The 12,500-nt window shown below is 36.6% G+C and overlaps 1 protein-coding gene across 7 annotated transcripts in view; it reads right to left on the reverse strand.

The window, feature by feature from the left end:
- Window positions 1-12,500, reverse strand: part of LOC125029490 (acetyl-CoA carboxylase-like) — a 44,286-nt gene that overhangs the window by 25,486 nt on the left and 6,300 nt on the right. For 4 of the 7 annotated variants that reach the window (XM_047619415.1, XM_047619424.1, XM_047619433.1 and 1 more), the window contains exons 7-28: window positions 12,433-12,500; window positions 11,780-11,950; window positions 11,495-11,657; window positions 11,182-11,344; window positions 10,799-10,908; window positions 10,226-10,370; window positions 9,637-9,864; window positions 9,348-9,498; window positions 8,971-9,220; window positions 8,637-8,740; window positions 8,363-8,502; window positions 8,018-8,184; window positions 7,317-7,423; window positions 7,053-7,184; window positions 6,463-6,666; window positions 6,196-6,314; window positions 5,764-6,037; window positions 5,462-5,652; window positions 3,864-3,908; window positions 1,300-1,450; window positions 762-998; window positions 213-416 (exon numbers count right to left, since the gene is read on the reverse strand). The exon at window positions 12,433-12,500 is cut by the window's right edge and continues 142 nt beyond it. In XM_047619415.1, the coding sequence (XP_047475371.1) occupies window positions 213-416; window positions 762-998; window positions 1,300-1,450; window positions 3,864-3,908; window positions 5,462-5,652; window positions 5,764-6,037; window positions 6,196-6,314; window positions 6,463-6,666; window positions 7,053-7,184; window positions 7,317-7,423; window positions 8,018-8,184; window positions 8,363-8,502; window positions 8,637-8,740; window positions 8,971-9,220; window positions 9,348-9,498; window positions 9,637-9,864; window positions 10,226-10,370; window positions 10,799-10,908; window positions 11,182-11,344; window positions 11,495-11,657; window positions 11,780-11,950; window positions 12,433-12,500 (3,524 nt within the window). The remainder of the gene's footprint in view (window positions 1-212; window positions 417-761; window positions 999-1,299; window positions 1,451-3,863; window positions 3,909-5,461; window positions 5,653-5,763; window positions 6,038-6,195; window positions 6,315-6,462; window positions 6,667-7,052; window positions 7,185-7,316; window positions 7,424-8,017; window positions 8,185-8,362; window positions 8,503-8,636; window positions 8,741-8,970; window positions 9,221-9,347; window positions 9,499-9,636; window positions 9,865-10,225; window positions 10,371-10,798; window positions 10,909-11,181; window positions 11,345-11,494; window positions 11,658-11,779; window positions 11,951-12,432) is intronic. The other 3 variants (XM_047619449.1, XM_047619440.1, XM_047619456.1) reach the window with 1 other exon arrangement.

Below are 12,500 nucleotides of genomic sequence, written 5' to 3' on the forward strand. Positions count from 1 at the left end.
ATTACTCAAACTAAGCAAAGTATGGCATAAAATATACTGGAATCTGAATGCAAAGGATAAAAAGAAAGTAAGAAAAGCTGGAAAATGATGAAGAGGAGATCACCACTTACCCTCAATAGAATTAGACAGATGGCCTTTACATTGTAGAATTATCTTTCAGATTTCTTTCTTACATTTCCCAATCAATAAAACAAACCAAAATCATGACATACCTGACCAGTGAGCTTGTCCGTAACTTCTCGATATAAGTGCATGTCCAAGTAATAGCCAGACTCATTGGACAAAGTCAGCCGAATTGGAATAGTCTTGCTCTGAGGTGTTTGACGAATGGTCATCTTGATCTCTGCTTGAAGCACACGCAGAGTCCACAGGCGACGTCCATAGCGATTTACAATGGATCTTATGGAGTCTTCAATCTAAGCAGAGAATAGAGCACATTTTTAAAACAAAACCTTCTCTATTTTCCTTTACACTTTTTGTAAATGACAAAATAATTACATAACTCATAAATAAGCAAAGAACGTACAAAATATACACCCAAGTAGTAACACCTCTTGAATGAAGTCTCTTGCTTCTTCCTTTACTCATACCTTGCTCCAAACTGGTCTTTCCTTCCATCTTGTTTAATTCCCTTCCCTTCCTTCTCCTCTATCCTCATCTCTTTTTCCCTCCCTCCATCCAGGGCCTACCTGTTTCCTTTCCTTTCTCCCACTGTGTCAGCTCACTCTTTCACTTCCTTCATTTCTCACTCCAACCCTCACCTTTGAAGGGTTCATGATGACTGTTGGCACAAAGTTGAGGAACACATGATTGCAGTCAGTCCTCTTTGCCAGTTGGTGCGAGAATGCCACCTCCAGCTCATCCATGGCCTCAAGAAGCAGCTTCTCACCCTCTTTCTCCAAGTATTCAAAGGATGCCTCCTTAGTGATCAAGTCTGAGTGGCGGATGATTGAGCGGATGAAGAAGCGGAAATCAGTAACCTCTTGCCCATCTGCCACCTGTCAAGAAGGATGAAGAAAAAAATACTTAATGGACAACAATATCTTTTTGTAATGGCAAATAAAAATCACAGAGCCTGGACTACGGTATCAGCGTCACAGAGGTAGACATCTGTTAACACTTTTGAACATCCTGTAAATTAAATGAAGAAATAAATCTTACTCCTATTTCATCATTACCAATGAGATCAGGTGAGCCTTATAGTTGACTTCTTGATGACTAAGCACTTTTGAAGCCATCTATGATTTAAAAAATTGCAGAATAAAACTACGGTGGACAGTAAATGTATTAAAAACTCACCTTTGCTTTAGCCAGATACAAATGCATTTTGCGGTTTGATGTAGGAAGGGCTTCCAGATCGTATGTGCGGAGGCGGTTGATTTCCAGCTGGAAGGCCAGAGCAGGCTCCAAGTGGCGGTAGATCCGGTCTTCTTGGAATTCATCTCTCGACCTGATGGTTGCAAAGTTTTGTGAGCATTCTTCTATTAAGACAGGAACAATAACTAAGAAAAGAGTCCTAGAACTACAGAGAGTTATACGTGACATTCTTATCTACTTGTGCTGAAAGTACTTGGGCTTTTTCATTTTAGTTTGAAATAAATGTATAAAGAAAAAAGGCAGACGCAACAATGGTGATTACTGATGCTTGGATAGTTACTACACTAGTTTTCAATTACAAAGGAAAATTGTACTATATGGCATTAATAATAGCTACCACCATTAAGATGTTACTTGAGTAAAATGATATCATATTAATGGAGGTACTTAACCATTATCTAAATATAATTATTACTTCTTCAGCAACATAAGATAACAGTCAGTCTTTACTTCTAAAATATTACCATATCAACAGTTAATCTTTAGACAGTGCAATGGATTAGTGGTAAGTGTTGGGAAAACTCATTTCCCCAGTGCAGACACACACATGCCCAACATCTTGCAACAGATCTTAATAATCCAAAAGTACATAAGTGAATGGTAATAGCTTGCTTGACCCTAAAACATAATGTCATTTCACAATAATATTACATTATTAACAATTTAACACAGTGCACTACATTGACAAACATGTAAACCCCCAAAATACTCGAGAATGTTAGCACACTGGACAATTGTACCAGCATAACACAGTCCTATTTGAACACTTTGGATAAATGAAACATTTATCACACAACTTTCCCCACCAACCTTATTGTACATCCAATGCCTAGTTTTCAATAATCTTCTTCACAAACCAACAACTTCTAGTTAATCAAACTCCTGAGGCTGAACAGTGCAATGCTCATTTTCTTCAGAAACAACCCAATCAATTCCTAACTTACTTGGAAAGGTCTTAACAGACTAATAATAGGAAAATACAATGTACTACAATTTCTGATATCTACATACAATTTACAAATACTGATATATGTAGCAGATTCAAATTCTATACATAATGTCTCCTAGGATCATCTGGAGCACTGATTTACAATCAATAAGCACCCACCTACTGCCAAATTAAAATGACAAAAAAATATCAATGGCTTCCTATAATTTTACATTAGGCTAGCAGATAGAGTTTTGTGTACATATGTGTGGAGAGGGAGGGAGAGGGAGAGAGAGAGAGAGAGAGAGAGAGAGAGAGAGAGAGAGAGAGAGAGAGAGAGAGAGAGAGAGAGAGAGAGAGAGAGAGAGAGAGAGAGAGAGAGAGAGAGTGAGAGAGAGTGAGAGAGAGTGAGAGAGAGTGAGAGAGAGTGAGAGAGAGAAGAGAGAGAGAGAGAGAGAGAAGAGAGAGAGAGAGAGAGAGAGAGTGAGTGAGTGAGTGAGTGAGTGAGTGAGTGAGTGAGTGAGTGAGAGAGTGAGAGAGTGAGAGAGTGAGTGAGTGAGTGAGTGAGTGAGTGAGTGAGTGAGTGAGTGAGTGAGTGAGTGAGTGAGTGAGTGAGTGAGTGAGTGAGTGAGTGAGAGAGAGAGAGAGAGAGAGAGAGAGAGAGAGAGAGAGAGAGAGAGAGAGAGAGAGAGAGAGAGAGAGAGAGAGAGAGAGAGAGAGAGAGAGAGAGAGAGAGAGAGAGAGAGAGAGAGAGAGAGAGAAAGAGAGAAAGAGAGAAAGAGAGAGAGAGAGAGAGAGAGAGAGAGAGAGAGAGAGAGAGAGAGAGAGAGAGAGAGAGAGAGAGAGAGAGAGAGGGGGGGGGGGGGGGTAGAGGAGCATACAGGCATGGAAAGAGAGAGACAAACAGAAATCAGGAGAGACATCAAAACAAACAGACAGAGAGAGTCAGAGACATGAAGAATATTAACTTATAATGCAATCTGCTCTATATCCTAGTCTCCAATGTTTTACATATATAATATAACTATAACCTATTATAAACAAATCCATAAAATGGTCTCTTATGCTCTTCATTTTCTTTTAAGCTTGTAAGGGGCCCCCCATTTATGTACTGTACAAATTCATTATTTGATTTACAAGATAACTTTTCATTTCTGAAAATCAACCAATTTGTCGTAAATAGCAAACTTAAAGGGTAAATTTCCAATCCATGCACAACTTCCACATATGCTTTAATATTCACCTCACATCCATGAAACCCATGGTCACATACATGCCACATTTTGTATTAAATGTCCCATGTGTTATCACAAAGTACAATATATTAATATCAGTATCCCTTACAGTCATCGTCAAATTATAAACATTCAGGTAAAGACCCAATTTGTGCACATTTTCAAGTCAATAATATGTTAGATAAAGAATCTACCATATTACAGCAAGCAACTGCCCCACTGGTTATATTACAACATGAAGCTCTAGCAGTTTTAGAAGGATTGTATTAGTACATTAAGATCTGGCAACTGCCTTGCCATAACTTAGTAGGCAGCCATCATACCTTGGGTCAAGGGGATTGGCAATGTGTTTCAACAGATGTCTAGGTCTGTGGTAAAAGACAAAAATATGAATGACGTTATCATTTTCTCATCCTTCTCCAGTTGGGTGAAAGGGATCTGGTAAGTAGATTAGCCAAAACAATATATTTACATCATTAGTTTAAAATATCATGTAAAGGCTATAAAGTCACTCTATAGCGTAGGAGAACAAATCCATGCTCTACAGGCTGCACCAACAGCATCCTAAGATGTCAGTAGCATGACCATTCACAACACTCTTCATGGGCTGTTATTTCATCAACAAACCTGCTACAGGAAGATACTCTCTTGAACTTCCTGTCTTTAGAAACCAAGGCTTTGTGGAAGAAATCCTATCACAGTAAAGTAGCTTTATGTAAAGATTTTCTAAAATAAGATAATTTTAATTCTTTATAAATAAAGTACCAGTATGCCAATAAAAGTATCATCTAAAAACACTACAGATTCCTTCCATGTGTATATAAATGATTTCTCAACAATCTGAATAAGATTAAACAATGAAACTTAGTTAACCTTAAGCTGAGATGTGTGTAAAGAGTAGCAATATAATCCAAAGTGGTTAGAAGAAAACCTGTTGAATGTTTACTTCCTAAATGCATTTTCACAGCATAATATCTAGATTTGAGTTTCTGCATCATAAGATGGTGATTTTAACACTAAAGCTGTCCAACAAACAATTCTGGTGAGAAATAATTACAATACAAAACGTAAGTAAGGAACTTATCAAATCAAGAATATAAACAAAAAGAAAAGGAAAATACAAAAGTTATTCACTCAAAAGGCAACAAATAAAAAATCAAATGATCACACATCTTTCATTGCAAAAAGTGAGCATGTCTTGTAAGTACCTTACAATTAATTAATCATAAGCAAAACAATCTACACCTTCTGAAAAATAAGAAGTTTAATCATCAAAAACTGATACATTAGATGAGATATACAAAAGAATCTGTTAATAAGTCTTTAACATACTCAGTCACAGCACTGTTTACAAATTCATGCTTAGTCATACATGCAAACCTATCCACAAACATACAATTCATACTTCTACATACACATCCCTGTTTACAAACATTCATCTATATACCAAACTAAAAGTGATAAATACAAGAGCCTTTCATACAAAGAAATAAAAATCGTTCATGTACTTGTATGCAATCAGTGCTTCCGTCTGAGTGTCTCTATTAATGTATATTTATGAACATGCAGCTCTAGGCATTTATGGCTGCTTAACCGTTTGTGATCAGCCTTTATAACATTGGTATTTGTATGCAGTCAGTGCTTCCGTCTGAGTGTCTCTGTTAATGTATATTTATCAACATGCATCTCTAGGCATTTATGGCTGTTTAGCTGTTTGTGATTAGCTTTTATAACTCTTTGTTGACTGTGCCTGCTCATGTGACTGAGCATCTGTAAACATACGTTTGTCAGTGTATGTCTTTATCTGCCAATTAATGCAATATCATATCTATGCCTGTACCTCTGCTCTTCTACCTTGATTCATGTAAGTCAGTCAACCATTCAAAATTCAAGAACCACTCATACACCTCTGACTTCTAACCTGTAGGTGAAGTATCTTGGGAATTGCTGCTTGTAGAAGATAACAAAGGTGATTCGTCTGATGCCTGCTTCATGGAATTCCTTCTTCTTGCTTGCACAGAAGATGGCAAATTGTTCACTTAGCTCTGAATCATCCTTTTCCTCCTCCATCCGAATGCCAATGTTCATGATGTGGATTGGGTCTTTGGCTTCCTGTCATGTTTAATTCCTTTATTACATTTTGACCAATCTCAACATTAGACAGCAAAACATGAAGATAGCATATAAAAAAAAAAAAAAAAACTAAACATATTTCTTTTTTACCTTGTGTTCACCAATAAAGTCGCTGAAAGAAGATCCTAATTTTATGGAACTGCTAAGGTGATCCCTGGGACTTAATTCTCCCTCCAGCACACCATGTTCTGCTGGCTGGAAGAAGTCCATCAGGTCACTGAAATAGATCTCAAACTCCCCAAAGGTCGTGAAGGTTGCCATGATGCCCATGCGCTGGCAGTTTTCAAGATTGGTTGGAGGATCAATAGGGGTGTGGTGTGGGTCCGTGTACTCTAAGGTGCTCCACACTTTATTGTGAGGAATTCTGAAATTGAGATTAGTTTTAGCACAAGCAATTTTGAAATTAACATATCTTCTACAACAGAAGAAATTATTTGTCATCATGTAAATAATACAGTATAATGCTGAAACTGTGAATCACTTTTCCACAAAAATAAGCTAACTCAAGGAAAAAAAACATACCTGTTTGGATGGGAAGATGGCAAAAGGAACTGGAAGAACACAACACAAACTCCACCATAAAGTTCCTTGTGCTGTAGGCAAGTCAGTTCGTAGCTGATGTACGCACGTCGAACATAAACCTTTTGGAAAAGACTGTAGTTTAATTTAACACATAAAAAGAAGAAAATCACATATCTTCTAAAACAAGGAAAATGCAGTGAATCTAAAATACAGAATAAGTTAACATAGTCGACATTAAAGAAAAAGAAAAATGTTTACGACTCTTACCTCTAAGCCAGCCATACGCACAGCTGTGTTTGTGTGGTAGAAGAAAGCATGCAAGACATCAAATATTGAAGTCTCAGACAAAATGAGTTTTTGGAGATTTTCTGGATGGAAGGAATGGCCATACATATCTATAGCAGGAAGGAAGATTGACTCCATTTGGTTGTAGCGGAGTTCATATGCAGGTTGGTGGGCTGCTATCAGCACCTGGAGGGAAAAATGAATGTTAAATAAATAAATTGATGTCTTTACTTCCTTTTATAGCTTTCCTTGCTTCTGTTTCTACCTGACTTTATGAAATTGTCATTTTACAATCTTATTTCTTACTGATATTTACATTCTGTCACAGGTTCATGTGTTAACCATACTTAGCAATGATTTTTTGCCTCTCACTTTTATGCCAAGAAACTGAAGTAAAGGTACAACATATACATTTTGTAAGTAAATACTGTATATGCCTTTATAAATTTAAAATCTGCATATGTTTATAGATAGATTGTGAGGCAGACATACTGAAAGATAAAGCTGTAAACAACTCAAATGGTTACAAAAGTATGAGATGTCTACTTCATATACAGCGGGTTTTTACTTACTTGACGTGCTCGTAGTGCAACACGAGAATGCTTTGAGCTGTTGAGCTTGGTCAGCTGCTCCAAAATGGCTGACAAATCATCTGTGATCCCTGGCTCATGGCCACACAGATGCTCAATCAGAAGAATGACCATCTGAAGTATACATATAAGGATTAACAGAATGATCACAAACTGTTTTCATCATTTCCACATACTGGTCAAAACAGGTCTCATGCCCAAATTTTAAATTGTCATTAACTCTATAACAATTCATATCAAACTGACCTGATTCTTCTTTGCTACTTGTGAGTGTGAGAATAATGTAGAGAGGACACTGGCCATATCATCCTTGTTCTTGTCTCTCAGTCCATGGACACATTTGTCATATGAACCTTAAAGAGAAAATATTTCTCTATATAAATGATAAATGACCAAATTAAAAGCAAAAGTAGTGTAATTACAAAATTATAACCTTAATTCCTACACTCAAGTACACTCAATACCCTAAAGCTTAACCCAAATGCCCCATATGGCAAGATTACATGCCATGCCCAATGTAATACAAGTTTAATTAATGTAATTACACATAGATGGCTCTACAAGTCCTTAGTCACCAAGGAGTCGGTTATTAGTCCTACGTATCTCACCTGTTAAAACTTTTCCTTGACTTTTGGAAAGGGTCTTAAATATTATCGAGATTTTAATAACAATTTAATAATCAAGACATCAATAACAATAATAACAGTATCTATGTCAACTGTATTTAAAAGAAAAAGCACATTTTCCCGTCAATTCAAGGAATGAGGAAATCAGGATCGGTCACTAGGGCTACTGATAGACTCCTTGCCGGCTGAGCACATGTGGAGCCATCTGTATGTAACATTCACAAAAAACTACAGGGGACAAAACATAAGTCCACAGGCAAATAGGTTAAATAGCTGTAGTAATCAAAGGCAAGTTTGAATAACATATAAGTGAATACTTACCATGTTGGAACTGAGTTTCCACCAGCAAATAAGTCTTGAGCATTTCCTGAACTACCTGAGTCATGCGGCCACGACTACCCTTCTTGTAGCGCTGGCAGAGCTGCACCAACCCTTGTGTTGTAACAAAGAACACATCACGGTCTTTCTTTTGGAGTGATGCTGCATGGCTGTTTAAGAAAACAGAAGAAAAAAAAAGATAAATTGATAACCTAACAAAGGCAAAAACATGTCAAACTTCCAAACCAGTACAATATCCGCAAATTCTAATCTTCTTCTGAATAACTTGATATACATTTCTAAAACATAAATTTCTTAATTTACTGCTTCTTAATATAGCAGATATACCTGTCAATTGCACTGGCAATCTCCTGTGAGGGGAACTGTGCTAACATGGAGGTGACATTGCTTCCATAAATCAGCATGTATTTCCTAATCTTCTTTTCTACAGCTTGTGGTATTCTCCCAGAAATCGATGAAATGACCTCCTGCAAAGTAAAAAAAATTGTATTAATAACAATAATGTTGTAATATACAAAGCACCTTGAAAGTAAAGGAGTTACATATTGAACGTACAGCTATGGATTAACTCATATTAAAAAGGGCTAAGAACTCTCTTTACCTGCAGCTCCAAGAGGGGTAAGTTGGGATCTCTTAAGACACACATCAGCTTTTGCACAGTTTCTTTCACCATTGATGTGAAGAATTCATCAGGGAGGCAAAATCCTAAAAGAATGAAAAAAGTTTGACAAACAAGCACTGTAGTTAATTTTAAGAATTTCAAAAAATTCGGAGGGTTGTCAACATTTCCTATCTTACCAGTAATATTCCTGAAGATATTAAATCACCTTAACTATAATAAACCTTGTTCTAATATAAACTACGAGAAAAAAATTAAGACAGAGTGTAGCCACTGTTATCAAATCAACTGAACTGTCTGCAGTATCAACACTCACCACTTAGAATATTATCCAGCACAGTTCTGCATGTGTGGTAAATGTGGTTCAACTTTTCATCTTCTCTTGGTAGTGGAGTTTTGCTTGAAGGGAAGCCTCCAGTGAAGTCCTGGGCCCTGGTGATGCGGGAGGAATCATCAAGCTCTAGGCGAGCAATGGTGTCGCCAGCATTGAGAATTGCTCCAGGCCGTTTAAGGTGGAACACGCACCCTGACTCAGATACTGTCAGAGCCATGACCATCTTCATGCTCTGCAGGAAGTCCAAAACATCAGATTTTTTTCACATCTTTGATTTGCACTGATGAATTTGTAGATAAATATAAGTTACACAATTCAAAACAGTGAAATGCAATATTAGGATATGAAGATCATCCTACCTCAATCTCTGCATATGCCTGCCCAACAAACATATGACTGCCATCCTCCTGCAGGTAGTTTATAAGTTTACCAGGAGCTGAGGTTCTTAAAACAGTTGGATCATTTTCCTTATCAAAAACACACGTCTGGTGTCCAATGGTGAGACGGTACCTGAACATTGGCAAATGTCACAATTAGAGGAATAATATATGTAATCATGAACATATCAATAACAAGTTCTTAGATGAATGAGTTCTTTTCTTAATGTCATAACAAAGATCTTCTGACATTTCCTTTTGTTCTACTTACTTGTCCACTTCGTCCTTGAGATAAGTAACTTGACTAACCCCATCAAGTGACAAGAGGAGCCCACCATCACTCATACGGAAGAAATCAACTACTTTGTGGGTTCCATTGAGCACTAAGAAGTACTGTGTTGGACCAGATTTTGTGGCTTTTACATGATACTTCATACTTTCGGAGATCAAATCAACCTCAACAACATTGGTCAGGGACTTCAGGGGTAAGACCTGACCTCTGTGTAAAGAAAAACAGCATTACTTTTACAATATTACACAATGCAAAGTCTCACCAAAGTATGATCAACCATTTGACTTCTAGACCTGCTATTTAAAGCATTTTTTCACAATATCTAACTAAATATAACAAGAGAAAAAATCTAACTACACAAAAAGTAAATATATAGAAACAGTCCTTTACCAAGATCAAACTTAATCATAAAACAGGTAAATAAAAATGAAACTAAATTACACTGAAATTTAAAATTTAAAAAGTAGTCCTTTTCCTACCCATATCTAGAAACACTGCATGTAGCCTTATCATGAGATACCAAAATCATAAAGCATAAAAAAACACAAGTGAACCAAAGAATACCCACTTCTCTAAGGAATTCTGGAAGTGGTTAAAGGCATCCTGGATGGTGTTGTCTGCAATAAGTACAGAAGCACACATAACTGCCATCATGGTGTCAGGTTTCTTGCCCTGCACTCTGGCAGCAATCAGGTGGTCAAGCCAGCCAGTATCTGTAAAGGGATTTGTTGCTTAGATACATTATCTCTACTTACATATGCAAAAGAAAGTATCTTTAACCTCCCATGCCCACTGGCATCAGATACATGCACGGTCACCAAGAAGTATATCATAAGGCCTACTGATCTCTTTTTAACTGGATGGATGTGTATTTGTATGTTTGTGAATTTCAATGTATGTAATAACAATTATAAAAATAAACAGCTTCCTTCCTGAAAATCTGACACCTTGGCAACCAGAGCTATCGGTATAAATAAAATCAACAAAACAAAACCACTGAGGACACCACATATTTACATGCACTCCCAGCCTTAATGAGTGTCGATTTTCATCAAGAAAATAAAGGCACTCATCTTTCATGCCTTCAAATAATTATTCTCTTATTTACATTCTGAGTAGATCAATTTGAAGATAGACTCACCAATGGAGTTCTGTTGGAATGTATCTGTCTCGAGAAGAGTCACAAGGTATTCTACGGTTGTTCTGAAGTCTCCTCGGATAGACAGTTCCTTCAGTGCTATGACCAGATTCCTAAGGAAGAAAAATGGCAATCCTTTTTATATTGGTGCTCCAAAATAACAAAAAAAATTGGCATGGCTTGGAGATATGAAAAATAAATACAAATAGAAAATAATCCTTATTGGAGCAAAAAATAAGAAATTCCAATAAAAATACAGTAGTACAAATAATAATAATATAAATAATAACAAGGCACAGAATATATCCCGAATTGCAGTAAGAACAATAGCCAGTTTTAATATTAATAAAAAATCTATACATGATTGACAAATAGTTTATACTTACTCTCTTGCAGCTTCTCTGTTCTCTCCCCATGAGAAACAATGACCAAACTGTGAATCAGCATACTCATGGAGACCACCTGATGCTGAAACGCTGAAGTAACCCCAAACATTCTTGCTTGATCTGAAGTTCAGTTCCTGTACTGTTCCTGAACTTGGCTTGAACCCTTAAAACCAAAATGAATAGTTGAATGCAAGTTATTTAACTAGTAATCAAAATGTTTTTTTATGGTATGCAATTAAATAAATGAAAAACATCACCAAAACATCATATACTGGTGAACAACCTCTCTGAACACAAGTGTTCCGACACATACCTTCATCTGGGTTTTCACTTGTAATACGAGCAGCTATACAGTGACCTTTTGGTACAGGTTTCCTCTTGGGTTCATCAAAGTTTATAATTGAATCACCCCACGGAGACTCTCCATAGAGTGCTCTTACACATCTTATTCTATGCAAAGGAATACCCATTGCAATCTGTAACAGGAATAGAAAATAATAATAATAATTGTAAAGGGGTGTACAGTAATAATGAATAATAGATCTGGTTTTCATAAAAGCCTCTACTTTTGTTACTGTCTCCTTCAATATTACCATACCTGTAACTGGGCAGCTGGAAGGTTGATATCTGTGATCATCTCTGTGCATGGGTGCTCCACCTGCAGTCTGGGATTAAGTTCCAAGAAGTAGAAGTTCCCATCATTGTCATACAGGTATTCTACAGTGCCAGCATTAACATAACCTACCAATTTTGCCAGTTTTACAGCAGCCTGGAAAGAGTAACAGATTATGAGAGATACATTAATTTTTAAAAATCTTAAATTCTGAAATACTTTATTGTAATCCTTTACACATCAAGGCACCAGACTTATTTTGCTCTCTATATATTCATGTAATTCATACAGGAAATATTCAGTTAACCATAGATCATAAGAATATAGTTGGCTTTGCTGCCGTAGTTCAAAAAGTTAAGGCATGCTGGGGAAGCTTTAATTTATATGATTCAAATTTTTACAGTAATTTATGGGAAAATGTATTTTTCAGAAGCATCTGCCCATGTAAAAAAAATCTACTGAAAGATAATGCAATAAGAGGCAAAACCCCAACTATGTTGCTCCTAATTGTATTGCAACATACATTAACTGAGAATGACTAATATCATTCAAGTTTCTCACGACAAATTTAATCTAAAAGAAAATATCTTACACTGAAGAATTACTTGTACTTTACTAAACATGAGAGTACCACATACCTGCTCCATCTTATAAAACACATCAGGATTGGCAATGACACAAGGAGCTTCCTCAATAATCTTCTGGT

The sequence above is a fragment of the Penaeus chinensis genome, chromosome 2, assembly GCF_019202785.1.
Source record: "Penaeus chinensis breed Huanghai No. 1 chromosome 2, ASM1920278v2, whole genome shotgun sequence".
NCBI lineage: Eukaryota > Metazoa > Arthropoda > Malacostraca > Decapoda > Penaeidae > Penaeus > Penaeus chinensis.